Genomic DNA, 21114 nt, shown 5'->3' on the forward strand with positions numbered 1-21114 from the left:
ACTTTTGTTTTGCACTGAAACATGCAAAAAAATCCCTTCAGGGTGAAATGCAGGTTTTAACTAATTAAACAACAAAGAATATGATCTACATGATCAGTCGCTGTGTGTAAAAAAAAAAGGTGGTTAATGTGAACCCAACTCACAGCTAAAAAATGTAAAGAAAGCAATCCAATGTTATTTGTTGCATAGACTTTACTGCAAATGACACTCAAGTCTTGAGAAAAAACAATACACTAATATTGCAGTTAGCCAAGACAGCCTTTATAATAGAACGCTTGTGACCACACACATCTAAATATCGCACTTGGGAAAAAAACATTATTTTTTATTTAACTAGGCAAGTCTGCTCAGAACAAATTCTTATTTACAATGACGACCTACACCGGCCAAACCCTGGACGACACTGGGCCAATTGTGCGCCACCCTATGGGACTCCCAAATAAAGCCTGGATTTGAACCAGCGACGTCTCTAGTAGGAGATGGTGGCCACTATAGTAGGTAAAGAGGGATACCTAGTCAGTTGTACAACTGAATGCATTCAACTGAAATGTGTCTTCTGTATTTAACCCAGCCCCTCTGAATCAGAGTAGACATAGATCAAGTGCACAAGGCTACAAGTGTGCAAAAAGAACATTCACTAAGTAAAACATTGAATAATCCCCCCTCATTCACACACAAGTGTTACTGTCAAGTTCAACACAACAAAAGCAATATCTGTGGGCTACACTGCACATGATTACATTGTACACCTTCTGCCTGTGGACATCTGTTCTACAACGTGCCAGCAGAGAATGATACCCGTTGTTGGCTAAATTGATCTCTTTCAGGCAGAGTACACCTGGCATACCCCTTTTTATCTGTATTGAAAAAGTGAGAATGAGGGAGTGTGTGTGGTGTTCCTTCCACCTCTATAGTGGCATCCAGCTTAAGCCAGGCCCAGCTCCAGCTKCATTTAACTGTTTAACAAGCAACGCCTCATTTTCACCTAATTCTCTCATTCTGAAAATTAACCACATACTGTAGAGGGAAAACATTAGTTCACATATAGTAGTTAGTTTGTTATCTAGTTAACATTTCACGCAGATTGCCAGGGTCCAGTAAGCAACTAACGCGAAGATAATTTGAGGAACGGCAAGGAGCCGTATAACGTTACCAGTTAATACTATAGCGAATTGGTTAGGTTACTAACTTTAGCTCATCTGATGTAACGTTGTCTGACTTTATTAGCCAGCTAATTTTCACACCATAAAATCAATTATTTGATCAGTTAAATTGGCTAATGTTGCTCAACATTTCTCTGGCTTGCTAACAGATAATTCGATCCAGCTAACGTTAGCAAGATACTTAACAATGCTAACAATACTTGTTCCACCACACTTTCTCCCTCACCTCAAACTTTCCAAATGCCAGTTGTTTTTCGGTTACTGCTCATGAGGTATGCTTCATCACCTTCTCACCCCGGTTTCCATGGTCAGGTTTCTCACCTACCTCTTCGATACCGTTCAGGCCAGGGGACGATCTGCTGTAAATTAACTGGCTTTACAGTTGATGCTGTAACTAGCAAATTGGTTGTCTRTTCTCTCATCGGATCTACACGAATAATTTAGGTCACCTATTTGGATTCAAAACGGCGAATTTCGCCGAAAGGTGATTCGTTTGCGTCCCTGAATGGGGGAAGCAGTGCTTGGTGATATTTTGACGATTCCTAAGCAWACTTCAGATGTGTTATTCTTAGGATTAAAATATGGAATTGTTGCTGAAGTTGTGATATTGCTGTACTGAATATGCCACTCATTACAGAAAAGCAAGACGCAGCATTATTTTCTCTCTTTGTCTGTAACCACATTTTTGTAGTCATGCTTTCAAGGCATATTTTGTTTACATAATTCCAATGCAGCATGTTGTTAATTTGAMGTATTTGAACTGAGTCCACTGACAGATTACTGTCTTTTTCTCTCCCCCCTATCTCTCCATCTATCTCTCTCCCTCTCCATGTCTTTCTCTCTTATTTTCTACACCATCTGGAGAAGGCAGACAAGCATTCCATCTGGCATGATTTTACCCAAGCACCCTCACCACTGCTCAAAGATTTAGCACTATTATAAGTTAGGGCCCAGAGTTTTTCTACCAGGAAAAACTCCTGGCCCCAGTTATGACAGACATTTTGAAGATGCTTCACAATGGGAACCCACATAGAAAGAGTTTGCAGAACTTATTTTAGCATGTGGACTTTTATAAAAACATCATCACAGTGATTGTTTATTGCAAGAAACAGAGAATAATTACAAAAAAAGGTATTGGTGGCTCATCAGTTATGATTATAGGGGCTGGAGTTTTTATTGACTAGAGATCTGACCAGGAAAAACTCAAGGCGCTTGTTACGGCTCTATGCTTCCCTTGAAGGACAGGGCTATGATTAGAGGTCAGGGCAGATAACCACGAAGAGTCTGATTTAGGATCAGTTTAGTATTTTAGATAATAATGAATAATATTAAATGGACAGATCCTAGATCAGGACTTATTGTGGATAGGGTCCCAGGTATGCAGTCCATGTTGTTTTTACTCTCACAAAGAAATTCACGCCACAATAACCTTTAACAACTGGACCTTCATACTCACCTTTATCTTCTCTTAATTCTAATTCTCTTAATTATATTACTTTTATTACATATACAGTACCAGTCAAAAGTTTGGGCACACCTACTCATTCAAGGGTTTTTCTTTATTTTTTATTATTTTCTACATTACAGAATACTAGTGAAGACATCAACACTATGAAATAACACATATGGAATCATGTAGTAACCAAAAAAGTGTTAAACAAATCAAAATATATTTTAGATTTTAGATTCTTCAAAGTAGCCACCCTTTGCCTTGATAACAGCTTTGCACACTATTGGCATTCTCTCAACCAGCTTCACGAGGTAGTCACCTGGAATGCATTTCAATTAACAGGTGTGCCTTGTAAAAAGTTAATTTGTTGAATTTCTTTCCTTCTTAATGTGTTTGAGACAATCAGTTGTGCTGTGACAAGATAGAGGTGGTATACAGAAGATAGCCATATTTGGTAAAAGACCAAGTCCATATTATGACAGTCCATCATTACTTTAAGTCAGTCAATATGGAACATTTCAAGAACTTTGAAAGTTTCTTCAAGTGCAGTCACAAAAACCATCAAGCGCTATAATGAAACTGGCTCCCATGAGGACCACCACAGGAAAGGAAAACCTAGAGTTACCTCTGCTGCAGAGGATAAGTTCATTAGAGTTATCAGCCTCAGAAATTGCAGCCCAAATAAATGCTTCACAGAGTTCTCAACATCAACTGTACAGAGGAGACTGCGTGAATCAGGCCTTCATGGTCAAATTGCTGCAAAAGAAACCACTACTAAAGGACACACCAATAAGAAGAATACTTGCTTGGGCCAAGAAACACGAGCAATAGACATTAGACCGGTAGAAATCTGTCCTTTGGTCTGATGAGTCCAAATTTGAGATTTTTGGTTTGAACCGCCGTGTCTTTGTGAGACGCAGAGTAGGTGAACGGATGATCTCCGTATGTGTGGTTCCCACCGTGAAGCATGGGGGAGAAGGTGTGATGGTGTGGAGGTGTTTTGCTGGTGACACTGTCGTGATGTATTTAGAATTCAAGGCACAATTAACCAGCATGGCTACCACAGCATTCTGCGGCGATACGCCATCCCATCTAGTTTGCGCTTAGTGGGACTATCATTTGTTTTTCAACAGGACAATGACCCAAAACACACCTCCAGGCTGTATAAGGACTATTTGACCAAGGAGAGTGATGGAGTGCTGCATCAGATGACCTGGCCACCACAATCACCCGACCTCAACCTAATTGAGATGGTTTGGGATGAGTTGGACTGCAGAGTGAAGGAAAAGCAACCAACAAGTTCTCAGTATATGTGGGAACTCCTTCAAGAAAAAGCATTCCAGGTGAAGCTGGTTGAGAGTGTGCAAAGCTGTCATCAAGGCAAAGGGTGGCTACTTTGAAGAATCTAAAATATATTTTGATTTGTTTAACACTTTTTTGGCTACTACATAATTCCATGTGTGTTATTTCATAGTTCTGATGTCTTCACTATTATTCCACAATGTATAATATAGTCAAAATAAAGCAAAACCCTTGAATGAGTAGGGGTGTCCAAACTTTTGACTGGTACTGTATGTCTTTCATGATTCATTCCTTTTACCATGACTTCATCTAATTTCAGGTCATCAACTGAAGACCATTGTAGATATTGCTGTATGATTCTATAAGTGAAATGGTTCAGTATGGCACAGAACCCTAATTGGCAAAATCACATCAACACATCTCAACGGTTTAAAAATCTCAAAATTACATATGTACACTTCTTCAAACCCAACATCCACTTGGCACAATTTCCTCTGATACCTTAAACTCTCAATTTTTCTGCCAAACTTCAAACCAAGATGGTGGTTTGGTGGTTACTTTGTTGTTGGTTCCTGAGTGCTAAACCTATTCGACTTGTACTGCGACATACTACTGAAGTTCTGGTCGGGCGAGAGGTTGATGCGGCGTACATTGAGGTCTGAGGCGAACGCTCGCGCTTTCTGGTAGAAGAAGAGTGAGAGCTCCCGGTCAACCAGAAAGTTGTGGTAGATCGTAGCCAATCGCGTGCAGAGCTGGAGCTGGGACTTCTTGTTGCCGAGGTCCATGGCTGCTGCCAGCGCCAGGTGGTAGTACCCCGCGGCATCGTAGGGGTCCTAAAGGTCAAAGGTGAAAGGTTATGGGTCAGGGTTTAGAGGTGAGATTGGATGGGGTCAGTGGAGGAATCGTTAAAGCTGTTTCAGATTATTTTACCTTCAGGTCATAGAAGATGATGTCCCCTAGCGTCTGATAGACTCGAACGTAGTACAGGGTTTCCTCATCAAACTCCAGGGGCGTGGGGCAGAGGGAGAGGGTCTTCAGGTAGTAGTGTTCAGCCAGTTCAAACTGACCCAGACAGTGGTACAGGGTGGCCAGCCGGTGGAAGGCCACGCGCTCATTTAGACGATTTCCTATTTCAAAATATACAACCATCATTTCATTAGTATTTCTTTAAAAAATACTAGCTGTGAATCTCATACTACTCCCTCGACCCAACCAACTCGCTCAGAGGGTCATCCGTTGTCACGTGTTGTTAACAAAACTGAGGGTGACTTCCAGAAAGGGGCAAGGGGGAACAATAAACCCATCAACTTTGGGACACACTCATGACTTGAATGATGCAATTCATGTTCCACTTTTAAATAATAAAACAAGCATGAAATGGAAATTAATGTCATTTTCCAAGATATAAACCTCAGTAACAGTTAAACATTTCATTTGGGAGTTATTTAATCTTTTATGTGTCAAGTCTCGAAATCAGACATACAAAAATACACATGGTATATAATTAGACACGGCTCTCCATTCTTTTGTGTGAAATTGCGATAAACTCAAAAATAGTGGAATCCCATAAGGCATGGCGCTATTTCTGGACTAATTAGGCCCTACATCCTCCATCATTTTCACACCCTCAACTTTGGGACACTTGTGCATATGGCGGAGGCGCGCGTCAACTTGCAAATGGAGGACAGAGGGGCTAGGGGAAGGAGAAAGGGGTGATTTGGGATTCAACCTAGGTCTGGGCTAAATTAAGTCTGACATCTGGTGGCCATAGCTAGAATACACTGGCTCTGATGTGTCCTACCCAGTGTAACACTGATGTCCAGGGCGGCCTGGGCGTACTCCACGGCCTCTCCATACAGCTTCAGTTGCAGTAGCAGCTCCACCAGCTTGTTAGACAGCCTTAGTCTGGCCTCTGTACTGCTGGTCCTCACAGCGATGGGCAGGGCACGGTCCTGTAGACACACAATGATACACACACAGGTGAGATCACCTACAGTACCAGTCAAAAGTTTGTACACACCCACTCATTCAAGGGTTTTTCTTTATCTTCACTATTATCCTGCAATGTAGAAAATAGTACAAATAAAGAAAAACCATGGAATGAGTAGGTGTGTCCAAACTTTTGACTGGTACTGTACATGTACACACACAAAGACATTAGGTCACACACACATGTAGACATACACATGCATGCATGGATGCATGCATGCACACACACACACCCTCTGTCCTACCCCATATAAGCAGTGTGTGCATGTGTGTGTACCCTATAGAAGCAGACAGCCTTCTCTCTCTCCTGGTTGAGGTTGAAGAAGACATCTCCTGCTGCCTCCAGCAGCTGTAGGATAAAGTGTGTGTCTCCTGTACTCAGGCCCACATCTTGGGCCACCTGAGAGGAATACAAGAAGCAATAAGTCAATGTAACTCTGAGTCAATGCTGTCTGCTCTGTAAAATAGAATAAAATACAGTAGAATAAGTTCTGACCTGTACATAGAGGTCCACCAGTTCGGTTTGGCCCAGCATTTGGTATATCTTCCCAGCCTGCAGCCAGGCATATGCCTCCTTTTCCTTCCGGCCCAGGTCTATGAAGATACCCAGGCTACGCTTGGTGTAGTCCAGAGCCGACCGCCTAGCCCTGGACACGGAGATAGAAAGGAAGGGACAGAAATGTTATAATTTGCTGCCAACTAGAGACAGACAGACATACACACATCTCACACACACACACACCTCTCTGTCCCCAGACTGAGGTATAGCTGGCTGATGGTCTCCAGCACCTCGCCCTCCTGTCCCCTGTCTCCCTGGGTCGCCAGTATGGCAAGCTGATGTTCGTTGTAGATTATGCACTGAGCTTCGTCAGAACATACAGCTCCGTACAGGTGGCACAGACGCCGCGTCGCACTTAACTGACCTGGGACACACATAACATGGATGGATAATCAGGTCAACATAGCAACAGTATATACACGGAGTGTACAAAACATTAGGAATACCTTCCTACTATTGAGTTGCACCCCCTTTTGCCCTCAGAACAGCCTCAGTTCGTCTGTGTATGGACTCTACAAGGTGTGGAAAGTGTTCCACAGGGATGCTGGCCCATGTTGACTCCAATGCTTGGGTAATTAAGTTCTGGTCAAATCACAAAAAAAGAACACGACTTTTTGGCTTATTCTACACCCTAAAATTACCACTTTCTATACTTTGCCGAAATTACACAAGAATGTTACAAAACCTCCAGGGCGCCCTATTGTAGCCGACATTGACGCAGTAACGGCCCCTTTATCAACTTTTGTAGATTTAAAAAAAAATTTGACCACTCGCAGAACCGCTCCCCTCCTTTGTAAAGGACACCAGGAGTTTGATCTCTATTATTAAATCTATTGATCCTCTCCCTGATAATACTTAGTTAGTTACTTTTGATGTTGAGTCGTTATACACGAATATTCCACACGAGGGCGGTATCGAAGCCATGGAACATTTTCTTTTGCAACGTGACCCGAATGAACTACATTCCAGTGCATGCATTATAACATTGGCTGAAATAGTACTCACAACTACTTAATGTTTCTAAATTATTTCTTTATTCAGACGCAGGGTACTGCTATGGGATCCCCTARTGCTCCTAACTATGCTAATTTGTATGTGGGTTACATGGAGAAACAGTACATTTTCAATCCTCTCAAAAATATTTTCTTGCCCAACATTATTATTTGGAAACGGTACATTGATGATATTTTTGTTGTATGGTGGAGTGATGCAAAACAGCCCTAGGCATTCCATGCTTTTCTTAACTCTTGTTCCCGAGCACCTGAGATTTACTATGCAATCTGACACACAAATCAGTTTCCTTGATCTTCCGATTTTGCGTGGGGATAATGTTCTATACAATGATATTTACAGGAAACCTACTGATCGAAACAGTTTTTTTGAGGGCTGATAGTTGTCRGCTTCCCTTGAAAAACAATTTCCCCTTCAGCCAATTCTGTCGAATCAAAAGAATTTGCAAAAAAACAATCAGATTTCAACAGCAATGGTCAGATTAATACTGCCATTGGGAAAATCAAAACAAATCGATACATTATCTTTTTCAAGGACAGTCTCGCAAAAAGAAGCATTCTTGCGTTCTAACTACCCGCTATGCTCTGAACAAATTAAGYGAATCGTCCACAAACATTGGCACATTCTAAGATCCGATGACAGTATCGGTAATATGTTTTCGAACCCTCCCGTGGATGTATTCTCGCGGGGCAGAAATCTCAGAGATCAATTGGTAAAKTCTGATTTACCGCCCCAAAACTTCCCTGCACGTCTATWTGCGCCTCTACCGGATGGAAACTAAACTCAGCATAAAAAGAAACGTCCCTTTTTCAGGACCCTGTCTTTCAAAGATTATTCGTAAAAATCCAAATAAGTTCACGATCTTCATTGTAAAGGGTTRAAACACTGTTTCCCATGCTTGTTCAATGAACCATAAACAATTAATGAACATGCACCTGTGGAACATCGTTAAGACACTAACAGCTTACAGACGTTAAGCAATTAAYGTCACAGTTATGAAAACTTAAGACACTAAAAAGGCCTTTCTACTGACTCTGAAAAACACAAAAAGAAAGATGCCCAGGGTCCCTGCTCATCTGCAGATGTGGCCAGGGCAATAAATTGCAATGTCCGTACTSTGAGACGCCTAAAACAGCGCTACAGGGAGACAGGACGGACAGCTGATCGTCCTTGCAGTGGCAGACCACATGTAACACCTGCCCAGGATCGGTACATCCAAACATCACACCTGCGGGACAGGTACAGGATGGCAACAACAACTGCCCGAGTTACACCAGGAATGCACAATCCCTCCATCAGTGCTCAGACTGTCTGCAATAGGCTGAGAGAGGCTGGACTGAGGGCTTGTAGGCCTGTTGTAAGGCAGATCCTCACCAGACATCACCGGCAACAGTGTCGCCTATGGGCACAAACCCACCGTCGCTGGACCAGACAGGACTGGCAAAAAGTGCTCTTCACTGACGAGTTGCGGTTTTGTCTCACCAGGGTTGATGGTCGGATTTGCGTTTATCGTTGAAGGAATGAGCGTTACACCGAGGCCTGTACTCTGGAGCGAGATCGATTTGGAGGTGGAGGGTCCGACAGGAATGTCAGTGTTCTGCTATGGCCAGCGAAGAGCCCGGTTCTCAATCCCATTGAGCACGTCTGGGACCTGTTGGATCGGAGGGTGAGGTCTAGGACAACTCCCCCCAGAAATGTCCGGGAACTTGCAGGTGCCTTGGTGGAAGAGTGGGGTAACATCTCACAGCAATAACTGGTAAATCTGGTGCAGTCCATAAGTAGGAGATGCACTGCGGTACTTAATGTAGCTGGTGGCCACACCAGATACTGACTGTTACTTTTGATTTTGAACCCCCTATGTTCAGGGACACATTATTCCATTTCTGTTAGTCACATGTCTGTGGAACTTGTTCAGTTTATGTCTCAGTTGTTGAATCTTGTTATGTTCATACAAGTATTTACACATGTTCAGTTTGCTGAAAATAAACAGAGTTGACAGTGAGAGGACATWTTTTGTTGTTGCTGAGTTGTTGTTGTATCTGAGCTCCTAGAGCAGGGGTGGGCAAAGTTTTTGGCTCGAGGGCCACATCGGGATTTTGAAATTCAAAGGAGGGCCCCATTTTCCGGGGGACCAATTGTTTGTTAAAATCAATTTGCGGGGGCTTCTCGAGTGGCACAGCGGTCTAAGGCACTGAATCGCAGTGCTTGAGGTGTCACTACAGACCTGGGTTCAATCCCAGGCTGTGTCACAGCTGGCCGTGAATGGGAGACCCATGAGGCGGTGCGCWATTGGCCCAGCATCGTCCGGGTTAGGGGAGGGTTTGGCCGGCCGGGATATCCTTGTCGCTTCGCACTCTAGCGACACCTGTGGCGGGCCGGGCGCATGCACCCTGACAAGTCGCCAGGTGTACGGTGTTCCCTCCGTGGGCCGGATACGGCACYCGGGCTGTACTTTGCCKKTCCCCCTTGTCCTAGAGTGTGCGGCTCTCCTTTACTCCGCTACCCAGCACCTCACCTAAACAGGWGTGCGTTTCTTTCGCCTCCAGACTCCAATGATTCCCACAGTTGTGTCAAGTTGGCTGGATGTCCTTTGGGCGGTGGACCATTCTTGATACACAAGGGGAACTGTTGAGCTTGAAAAACCCAGTAGCGATGCAGTTATTGACACAAACCGGAGCGCCTGGCACACACTACCATACCCCGTTCAAAGGAACTTAAATATTTTGTCTTGCCCATTCACCCTCTGAATGGCACACTTGTCTCAATTGCCTTCTTTAACCTGTCTCCTCCCCTTCAGCTACACTGATTGAAGTGGATTTAACAAGTGACATCAATAAGGTGATTATAGCTTTCACGTGGATTCACCTGGTCAGTCTATGTCATGGAAAGAGCAGGTGTTCATAATGTTTTGTACACTCAGTGTATATGTGACCAAAAGTGATTCAAACCTCTCCTGCAGGCCACAAGACTGTTAGCCTGCTAAGCTCGAGTGGTTAATGGATATGGACTCAAAACATATTTGGGGATGAAATGATGAATCAGGAATCTTGCATGTGGAATTCATTTCACGTGTGTGTGTGTGTGTGTGTGCATAGGTTGACCATTTCTATGCGTAACACACTTACACTGAGAAAAGGAGGTAAGCAGTAAAAACACTTACTGTCTAAATGGTTTGACTTAATGGCCATCAGCAGAGCCCACTCAAAGTAGATCTTCCCTCTTTCCAGGAGTCTCTGGTTCACACAGTGTTGTCCCAGCTCCAGCAGCACTGTAATAAAGTTCACCTCATGCTCCTCTCCACCCAGCTCTGAGAACAGCTCCACGGCTTCRGTGAGATGCCTCTCCGCCAGTCCCTTGAATTTTATTTTGGGTGAAATAATATATATATACTGAAAAAAATATGAACGCAATTTCACAATTTCAACGATTTTACTGAGTTARAGTTCATATAAGGAATTCAGTCAATTGAAATACATTTATTAGTCCCTAATCTATGGATTTCACATGACTGGGAATACAGATATGCATCTGTTGGTCACAGATACCTTTAAAAAAAAAGTAGGGGCCTGGATCAGAAAAGCAGTCAMRATCTGGTGTGACCACCATTTGCCTCCTTCAGCACGACACATCTCCTTCACATAGAGTTGATCAGGCTGTTGATTGTGGCCTATGGAATYTTGTCCCACTCCTCTTCAATGMCTCTGCAAAGTTGCTGGATATTGGTGAGAAATGGAACACTGTCGTAAACCTCGATCCAGAGCATCCCAAACATGCTCAATGGGTGACATGTCTGGTGAGTATGCAGGCCATGGAAGAACTGGGACATTTTCAGCTTCCAGGAATTGTGTACAGATCCTTGCGACACGAGGCCGTGCATTATCATGCTGAAACATGAGGTGATGGCGGTGGATGAATGGGACGACAATGGGACTCAGGATCTCATCATGGTATCTCTGTGCATTCAAATTGCCATCGATAAAATGCAGTTGTGTTAGTTGTCTGTAGCTTATGCCTGCCTGCCTGCCCATACCATAACCCCACCACCACGGGGCACTCTGTTCACAACGTTGACATCAGAAAACCGCTCACCCACACAACTCCATAAATGTGGTCTGTGGTTGTGAGGCCAGTTGGAGGTACTGCRAAGTTCTCTAAAACAATGTTGAAGTTGGCTTATGGGAGAAAAATGAACATTCAATTCTCTGGCAAAAGCTCTGGTGGATATTCCTGCTGTCAGCATGCCAATTGTACGCTCCCTCAAAACTCGAAACATCCATGCAAAGTTTACAGTACCCTTTTTTTGTCCCCAGCACAAGGTGCACCTGTGTAATGATCATGCTGTTTAATCAGCTTCTTAATATGCCACACCTGTCAGGTGGATGGATTATCTTGGAAAAGGAACAATTCTGGGATCTTTTATTTCAGCCCATGAAACATGGGACCAACACTTTACATGTTGTGTTATTATTTTTATTCTGTGTACATCTAGTAAGATGTGGATTTGATCCCAGAGGATATCACTAGAAAACATAAATATTTTATTTTTTTCTCCAGCGGTCCTCGATGGTAAAACAAACAATGTCGAATGTAAAAGACAAGAAGAAGTTAAAAAACCAAAACCAAAACATTACAACCCTACCTTAGCCCCAGCCTTCAGACAKAGCAACCCCAGGTTAGCCTGCGCGACCGCCCAGTTGGCCCTGAGAGAAGGGTTTATTTTACAATAAGGAAACAGTATATAGTATCAATAGCAGTGAAGGCTGATTGATTTGATACAATGTACAAATTTAAAACACACAAGAATGATCATTACCTGTCCTCAAACTCCTCACACACATAAATGGCCGCCTGGTAGCTCTCTGCCGCCCTCCGCAGGTCTCCCGTGCGTCGAAGGGCCACACCCCTCATGTTGTGGACCAATCCTTAATAATTCAATTCATCAATCTTAATTTTTTCAATTGGGAAATTTGACAAACAGCCAGGGTACAAACATACAGCAGATATAAACATAAGATAAACAGCAACGAGATCAGACCTTCCTGTGGAGTAGTGCAGTGTTCTGGCATGGAGGCCAGCACTGAGTCGAGSACATCTAGTGATACCTCCGGTTGGCTGTTACAGATGTGCAGCCAGGCTAGCCACACGAGGGCGCTGATGCGTTCAGGGCTGCTAGTGGCGCCCGATGACGATGACGGCCCGCAATGATTGTCTATGAGAGTGTGCATGGAGAGCACCGCGCGTCCTAGTATCCCGTGTTTCTGAAACAGCTGGGATAGGCAGAGTGTGAGTGCCTGGCTTAGAGTGTGGTCACCATTGCCACCGACTCCAGCTAATTCCCCAGTGAAAGAGAGCGACCGGCTCAGATACAGAGCCACTTGAGCTGGAATGGTGTCTTCCTGCTTCCGGATCCCATAGAGTCTGGCTGTGTTCTCCAGCACTAGCCCCATTCCATTCAGACAATCGGCTAGCCTAGCGGAGGGATGCATTGTGGCTCTCCTGGCTGAGCTGACACAGAGATGGGGGAGGGAGAGCTGGCTGTACAGTCTCCCCAGGCTCAGGTAGCCGTGGCTGGGCCTGACGCTCCGGACACCTGCTGGCTCTGCCGAGAGAACCAGAAGTCTCTCCAAGAACGGGACAGCGTCCGCCCCCTCGCCTCGCCTCCAGTGGAGCTTTGCTAGAAGGAAACAAGCACGTGCTTCAGCCATCTTGTTATGAGCYAGAATCGCTTTCTTTAGGATGAACTTGAGAACTTCAGAGTCTTTTTCTACAGTAGAGACGCAGTCAGGGATACCCATAAGCAATGCAGCAATCCGCTCTGACAAAGCAAAGTACTTCTCTGTGTTTTTTTGCATGAGATAGATCACAGCTAGGTTTACGTAGATGTTAGCTAGCATTAGCATGTCCGTGAATCCATCTCGAGGGATGCTGAGGGCCTCCTCGAAGTAGACTCGAGCTTGGGAGAATTTTGAACTTCCCACGCAGAGTTTKCCCAAAAGCAAACAGAGGCGGCTCTGCGACCAATGGAGACGCTTCTTCCTGGCCGTTTCCCTGGCTATGCCTAAGTATGCCACCAATTCGTCAATGTCGTCCGAGTGGCCGCTGAAAGTGGCAAGGAGCAGTTCTGGGGTTTGTCCGTAGAGGGTGCCAAAATCTGGCTTGTAGTCAGAGCCGCCCAGAAAGGATAGAAGAGGAAGGAGTTTCTCTTGGTTGGTGGTGGTGCCTTCCTCTACTGGGTGGACGGTGAAGTGAGGCCCACTGGGTAATGTAGTCTTAGAGGACTCACTGTGGTCCTCCAGAGTTCCGTTTGTCATCACAGTCGCACAAGGCACTTTCTCTTTCCCTTCTTGTAGAATCTCTTCTATCTTCCTCTTCAGTTCTGCTTGTTGGTGAGCGTCCATGTTTCCTTGGGAACCATCTGTAAGACATTAGATGAAGATGACTATTTATGATATGGTGGACATGTGGGAGGAGCCAGAATAAGTTAATTATTTGAATATTTTTTTATGTTGAGAAAAAAACCAATATAATACTCAAACCCAACCGTCCAGACTGRGCTAATTGTACAAAGCAAACAATAAATACGCCTACTTTGAGTTGGTTCCTTTGGAGAATCTGGTTGATCAATCAGATCTGGAATAAAAGGGATAATTCATGAATCAATATCAAAACTGACCGTCTTTACACAGTATGGCAGTCTTAGAGAGCTGTTCATCACGAACAAAATGCACTTGCACATTTCTCAATTTCTGTCTCACCAAGTTTGTAGACGGATCCAACATCATTCTGGGAGATTTTCTTCAGCAAAGCAATAGTTTCTTCTTTGATCTGCTCTTCTTTCAGGTAAAAAAAMAACCTTTCTTCTTTGTCTAGGAATATGTCCGCCGACCTAAAAGGGGATTGATGAAGCAAAAGAAGGTAGAATATAGGTAGAATGTTTGAACATCTAATTCACCATGGCTCTGAAAGCATTGTCCAAAGTCTATGTGCKTTTACTGCATACACTAGAATGGCTGATATCATAGAGCTGCATAGTTGCAGGGAAACATCATGACGCAGTTCATCAAAATATAACTCATCAGAAGGATACACTTACAAAGGATATCGGCTGATTGAMTGAATGATTGATTGATARAACTCAGGGAGATACACTTACTCACAAAGGGTATCATCAGCTGGCTTGACCAGTGTTGTCATCACCAGTCCCACCTCTCCTGTCCTCTCCAGCCTGCCAGTGAACCACTCGAAGCACGACACCAACAGGCCCACAATGAGGATGTGATCACCCTGCTCCAGGCTCAGCTCATCTGGCCCTCCTGCGTCATACTCCACAGTGGCAATGCAGGAGCCTGTGGCTAGCATGGGAAGAGGAGGATACAGAGAGGGAAGGATGGAATTCGAATTTTAGGGTTGGTTTAGAATTCCCCCACTAGTGGGTTTAGAATTCCCCCAATAATTCAAATTCTATGGGAAAGAGACCGGATGGAGGAGACCTTAGAACTAAGATATGTCTAGGAAATGATCCTACAYATGGGAGAATGGGAAGTCAATGAAGAATACTACAGAACTAGATTACATTGATTTACTGTGTAGAAATCTGTACAGTGATGGAATATGAACTGTTTACCAAACTGGCAGAGGAAGTCACATGCTGGCTTGCCACTACCAACTAAGATGTTCTCCGCACAGGATTTCAAGAACCATCTTTAAGGAGGGAAATAATATAAAGTTTATTTCCAAAATGCTYTATATCTATTTTCAGAAATGTTGGTAAATTAGCTTTTATTGTTTAATGAATTTCTGAAAGATATTGGTGTGTTTTTTCACTATCTAATCATGGCATTGGGTGGTTCAATGACAGACATGTATTTGTTTAAAATCTATCACGATGGTTTCATTTCAGAAAGACAAAATACAGTATATTTATATTGCAGAATATTAACAAATGGTGAAATTATATATTTTACTGACTGGTGGAAGGGTATGACGGGCTCCAGGGCTGGTTTGGGCTTGGTKCCCCGGGCTCCYTCCCCCAGGGACAYTACAGTCCACCCCGACCCCAAGAACGGGGGCTCGAACAGGGCTATGTCCCCCTGCTCCAGGTATAGGTCACTACCAGAGGTGGAGCTGTCAAACATCTGGGTGGAACTGCAGCTGGCGAAGAAGGAACCTAAGAGAGGGGAAGAGATTTGGTAYTATTTTATTTGAAGAGCTTCTAGGAATGTATAACATTGTACCTAATATCTGATAAAATCCCAGCTAGCAAATTTTGTTCCTTGGAAGTTGTGGGAATGTACGTTTTTGGTTTCCCATTGGTTCTGGGAACAAAGTCATATGTTTCCTGACCGGTTGTCACGATCGTTATATAAATAATCAGACCAAGGCGCAGCGTGAGTAGAGTTCCACATATTTATTACAGGGAAACTTCAAAACAACAAAGAATTAACGAACGTGCAATACGTAGCGCACATAAGCACTCACACAAACAATATCCCACATCGCAGGGGGGAAAAATATAACACACTAAGTATGAGCCCCAATTACAGGTAACGATTCTCAGCTGCCTCTAATTGGGAACCATACACATACACCAATATAGAAATAAACTCACTAGAAATCCCCCTAGTCACGCCCTGACCTAAAACACGGTCAGGGTACTGTCACGCCCTATGGTCAGGGGGTGACAGTACCCCCCCCCAAAGGTGCGGACTCCGACCGCGAAACCTGAAACTAGATGGGGAGGGTTAGGGTGGGCAACTACCGTTGGTGGTGGCTCCGGTGCGTGAAGTAGCACCCGCTCAAGCCGTGGATCCGGCATGGAGCCAGGCTGAACGCCGTGCCCGGACTGGTCACAGCGCAGAGGAAGGCTCCGGCCATGGAGCGGGAACTGGAACGCCGTGCCCGGACTGAGCACCGGCGCAAGAGGAAGGCTCCGCATGGAGCGGACTGGACGCCGTGCCTGGACTGAGCACCGGCGCAGAGGAAGGCTCCGACCATGGAGCAGGACCAGAACGCCGTGCCTGGACTGAGCCAGCGCAGAGGAAGGCTCCGACCATGGAGCGGACAGGATGCCGTGCCTGGACTGAGCACCCGGCGCAGAGGAAGGCTCCGACCATGGAGCGCAGACCGAACGCCGTGCGGACTGGTCACCAGCGCAGAGGAAGGCTCCGACCATGGAGCGGGACCGGACGCCGTGCCTGGACTGGGCACGGCGCAGAGGAAGGCTCCGGCCATGGAGCGGGACTGGACGCCGTGCTGGACTGAGCACCGGCACAGAGGAAGGCTCCGGCCATGGAGCGGGACCGGACGCGCCGTGCCTGGAACTGGGCAATCGGCGCAGAGGAAGGCTCCGCCATGGAGCGGGACGACTGCCGTCGCCTGGACTGAGCACGGCCAGAGGAAGGCTCGGCCGGAGGGGACTGGCGCGCACTGGAGGCACTCGGCGCAGTGGCAAGCTCCAGCCATGGCACTCGGCCACCGGCACTGGTGCGTGGAGCCGCACAGTTTCACCGGACTGATGACACGCTCTTCAGGGCGAGTGCGGGGAGCCAGCACAGGACGTACGGACTGGGACACGCACTGGAGGCCTGGTGGTGGAGCCGGCCACGGTTTCAGCGGACTGATGACACGCTCCTCAGGGCGAGTGCGGGGAGCCTTCAACAGGACGTACGGTGGAGGCGCCTGGGTCTGTGCGTGACCGGTCACAGGTTCGCACCGTGATCTGATGACACGCTCTCAGGGCGAGTGCGGGGCAGCCAGCACGGAGTTACCGGACTTGGGAAGACGCACTGGAGGCTGTGTGCGTGGAGCCGGCACAGGTTTCAGCGGACTGATGACACGCTCCTCAGGGCGAGTGCGGGGAGCCTTCACAGGACGTACCGGGCTGGGGAGGCGCAATGGAGGCCTGGTGCGTGGAGCCGGCACAGGTTGCACCGGACTGATGACACGCTCCTCAGGGCGAGTGCGGAGAGTTTTTAAACGTTTAAACGTTTTTTAACGTTTCGCCTGTACTAGGAACATCTATTTTTAGGTTGCAGGAAGGCTCTGAGAACTTTTTACTATGTTTCCCTAAATGTTTTCCCGGGAGGTTTTATTAACGTTCTGAGAATATAAATGATAGGTTATTTGATGGTAATTAAATAACGTTCTGAGAACATTTTAWTGACAATTTTGATAACAATGCTAGCTTAAATTAACTGTTTTGAACTCCAAGTACCGATATAAATGAATTTGCTTAGACATMAATCATGCAAACACAGATTCAAACCTATGATCTTCTGTTCTCTAATCATGGAATTAGTCCACTGCGCCACAAGGATGGACCTAGCATGCCATGCTTTTTTAAACTGATACAAAGCTGTTCATTTTAGTCTATTSAACAGACCCCATTTCAAAGGAAACAAGCACTCATTGAGATCAGGTGTGGCCAATTAGAAGGCGTGGCCAACACACCTGAACACACTTAWCAAGATGGAGGATTGAGAGAGTTTTGTTGATGCTGGGAASGAAATATATCTGTTTTCAAATAACATTCTTAGAACGTCCTTTGAACGTTACTAATATTMTCTTGTGTTTTTTATGGAAAGTTTTCTTAATGTTCTGAGAACATGAGTTTAAATAGAACCATGAGGAAAACTGCAGAAAACGTTATGCTGAAGTACTGACATTKCAACAAAAGAACGTTGTTTCTTAACATTCTCTGAACATTCTGAAAACATGACTTTAAATAGAGACATGAGGAAAACCTGCAGAAAACATTATGCTGYAGTACTGAAATTCCCACCTAAGAAACATATGGTCCTCAGCTGGGTATCCTGCACCATTCCCAGAACATTGTGGGAAGGTTGTATGCAAAATAACCATAGGACAACCACGCTCTCAGAAACATATGGTTTTCAGAACGTTAWATGCTAGCTGGGATAACTGTACCATCTTATAACACTATAAGCTTATTTTCTGAGGATTTGGCATGATTGGACTAGGGATCGATGTCCCAACCTTCCAATCTTAGGTCGGACACTCTAACCATAAGGCCACTGAGTTGGTCAACAACAATGCACATTGCAAACATAGAAAAAAGCTGTCAGTCAGATATCTTCATGWTAAAATTAACAGCAACATTTTAGGAATGAGTYGAGAGTTAGAGAGTTACCCTCTTGCATGAGGATGCCTTTGTACATTAGGTTGAGAGTGTCCTCTTGGATAGAGATCTCTATGCCCACGTTCTTCTGGTCCATCGAGCTCAACCAGTAATCCTGGTCTAGGAGCAGGTTCTCCATGCACTGACCCAGAAAGCCTGGGGAACAGAGGTCAGAGGTTAGAGTGCAATAGGTCAAAGGTCAGCCAGAAGTCCTGGTCCAGCAGGAGGTTCTCCATACACTGGCCTAGGAAGCCTGGACAACAGAGTTKAACAGGTCAAGTTAGAGAGGAAACTGTCATTTAAATTCCAGTTGGTTTTTACCTATTATTTGTTAAGAAATTATGTAGCTAGTACTTTCATGTTCTAAGAAAATATAACACATTTGATTTGAACATCTAATTAATCAAATTCAAATGTATTTATAAAGCCCRTTTTCATCAGCAGATGTCACAAAGTGCTATACGGAAACCCAGCCTAAAACCCCACACAGCAAGGAATGCAGATGTAGAYGCACTGTGGCCAAGTATCCTCTTATCCCARACAAACAGAGTTTGTTGTTCTGTAGTTTCCCTTATCTGTGTGTTTATAAGACATACCCATTGTGTAATATGTGGTGAACTTCCATATCTCTTCGAATGTTTTGAATGCGACGAATATAACGTTTTCTTCACTGTGGATGGAGACCAGCCTGGCAGAGAGTTCCTTAAGAACAGGAGAGGAGAYCAGAGGAGAGGTTGTACATGAGATGTTGACTCATTTAAACCTGTTTGGTCAATATGAAGCAATGTAATCTGTGAGTAAGATARGTATTGGTATTCAATGTGAACAATTACCTCGTGGATACTATTTTTATGTCTCTGTGTCCAGCATGAAGGACGTTAGAGGTAGTTTTGCAAGCCAATGCTAACTAGTGTTAGCACAATGACTGGAAGTCTATGTKGCGGCAAAGCAGGTTATAACAAATGTGCAAAAATGGCACCACCATACATAAGGCATTCCTTCCATTCAATCTATCTTTACACACTTGCGATAATCCCACATAAGCTGTGACCAAGCATGTTGACCAAGTGGGGTGTGACTGAGAACAGTATCATACCGAGAGCTGTTTAGCTGTACATATAGATTACTCTTGAAAAAACATATTGCCTCAACAAGACTTACCCGGATACGTAAAGGTTGAATGAAGAGGGTCATACCGTAAAGAGAGCGTTGACCTCCGCGCTGTCGGCCTCCAGGAGGCAGAGTTTCCCCCGCAGCACTTCCTGAGACCCCTCGTCTGCAGGGTGCCTGTCYGGCCCCTCCACGATGGCCAGCAACATGGGTAGAGCTGGAACACAACGTGACAGGAACACAATATAATACAACAACATGTAGGCAGGAAGCCTGTCCGGCCCCTCAACCATGGCCAGCAGCAAGGGCAAGGCTACAACAACATGATACATATAAAATGGCACCCTATTCTTTATACAATATAGTGCACCGTGTTGACCAAGACCCATAGTGTGTGTGAGTGTGTGTGTGTGTCAGTCTGCTCCTTTGCGATAGACTTTGAGTACTTTTAAAATACAGTTCGTTATAATACACTCCAATCAATATCTGTCTCTAACACCAATCTAAGGACACATTAAATCTCCATTACAGTCTATGACAAGCTGCGTATGAGCAATTCTTCTCGAGTTAATGTTTTGTAGGAAAGAAGTGGTGACAGAGATACTCAGGTGACTCAATAATAAAACAAGAACATRGTGTTTTAAAACACCATGCTGAGGTAATTAACTTCCTCATTCTACAATTATAGCCTATTCCATAACATCCAAAGGTTGGTCAAAAGTTTAGGTTAAGATTTGCCATAGTTAGAGACAAAAAGCAACTAGAAACTCTCAGAAATAATGTCAATATGCTGACCGGTATAGTACTAATACTTTATCCTCAATTTTGCTTTACTTCCTATTTCTTGATTAACTGAGGGCTATTTTGGAGCCTACAGTATCACTAGTCTGGTGACATTTTGACTGACTGACAGTGTGACTGACCTACAAAGATTAATCAATGACTTCAAAGAGTCTTGCTCAGGCTCTCTCAGGTCCAAGGTGTAAGATAGTTAAAGTTCACTGTCAACCACATGATTTACCATAATGAGAAGTGWATTCCTAGCCTGGTCCCAGATCTGTTTGTGCTGTCTTGCCAACTCCTATGGTCACTGTGATGCTAAAGGTAACAATGACCATACGAGTTGGCAAGACAGTTCAACAGATCTGGGACCAGAAAAAACWAAATTCAATGTCACCTCGCCTGCCCTAAATTAATTTGAGGGTTTGTAACGATAATAAGTCTACAGTGGTAGTGTGGATCAAACTACTAGAGCAGAAGGCAGAAGGCAACCAACTGAACCCAAAACACTGTTTGTGGTTCTCAACCCCTGCTATTGATATCATGATGTTGGAAAAAATCAGTCTGCATGAACTCTGAAATATCATGATGGTTCGTAGTTAAATAACAGAGC

At 44.7% G+C, this 21114-nt stretch overlaps 1 protein-coding gene across 2 annotated transcripts in view; it reads right to left on the reverse strand.

The window, feature by feature from the left end:
- Window positions 1–304: 304 nt before the first annotated feature.
- LOC111952382 (SH3 domain and tetratricopeptide repeat-containing protein 1) overlaps window positions 305–21114 on the reverse strand; it is a 25626-nt gene continuing 4816 nt past the window's right edge. The window contains exons 3-20 of one of the 2 annotated variants that reach the window (XM_023971005.2): window positions 19808–19938; window positions 19208–19313; window positions 18624–18767; window positions 15443–15641; window positions 15099–15175; window positions 14628–14826; window positions 14230–14360; window positions 14063–14104; window positions 13758–13889; window positions 12288–12396; window positions 12114–12174; window positions 10635–10827; window positions 6647–6827; window positions 6401–6551; window positions 6182–6304; window positions 5717–5867; window positions 4846–5042; window positions 305–4748 (exon numbers count right to left, since the gene is read on the reverse strand). In XM_023971005.2, coding sequence (XP_023826773.1) covers window positions 4470–4748; window positions 4846–5042; window positions 5717–5867; window positions 6182–6304; window positions 6401–6551; window positions 6647–6827; window positions 10635–10827; window positions 12114–12174; window positions 12288–12396; window positions 13758–13889; window positions 14063–14104; window positions 14230–14360; window positions 14628–14826; window positions 15099–15175; window positions 15443–15641; window positions 18624–18767; window positions 19208–19313; window positions 19808–19938 — 2606 coding nt within the window. In that variant the 3' untranslated portion in view covers window positions 305–4469. Of the gene's footprint in view, window positions 4749–4845; window positions 5043–5716; window positions 5868–6181; window positions 6305–6400; window positions 6552–6646; window positions 6828–10634; window positions 10828–12113; window positions 12175–12287; window positions 12397–12509; window positions 13890–14062; window positions 14105–14229; window positions 14361–14627; window positions 14827–15098; window positions 15176–15442; window positions 15642–18623; window positions 18768–19207; window positions 19314–19807; window positions 19939–21114 lie in introns of both variants that reach the window. The other variant, XM_023970996.2, reaches the window with a different exon arrangement.

Source organism: Salvelinus sp. IW2-2015, linkage group LG3, assembly GCF_002910315.2.
Source record: "Salvelinus sp. IW2-2015 linkage group LG3, ASM291031v2, whole genome shotgun sequence".
NCBI lineage: Eukaryota > Metazoa > Chordata > Actinopteri > Salmoniformes > Salmonidae > Salvelinus > Salvelinus sp. IW2-2015.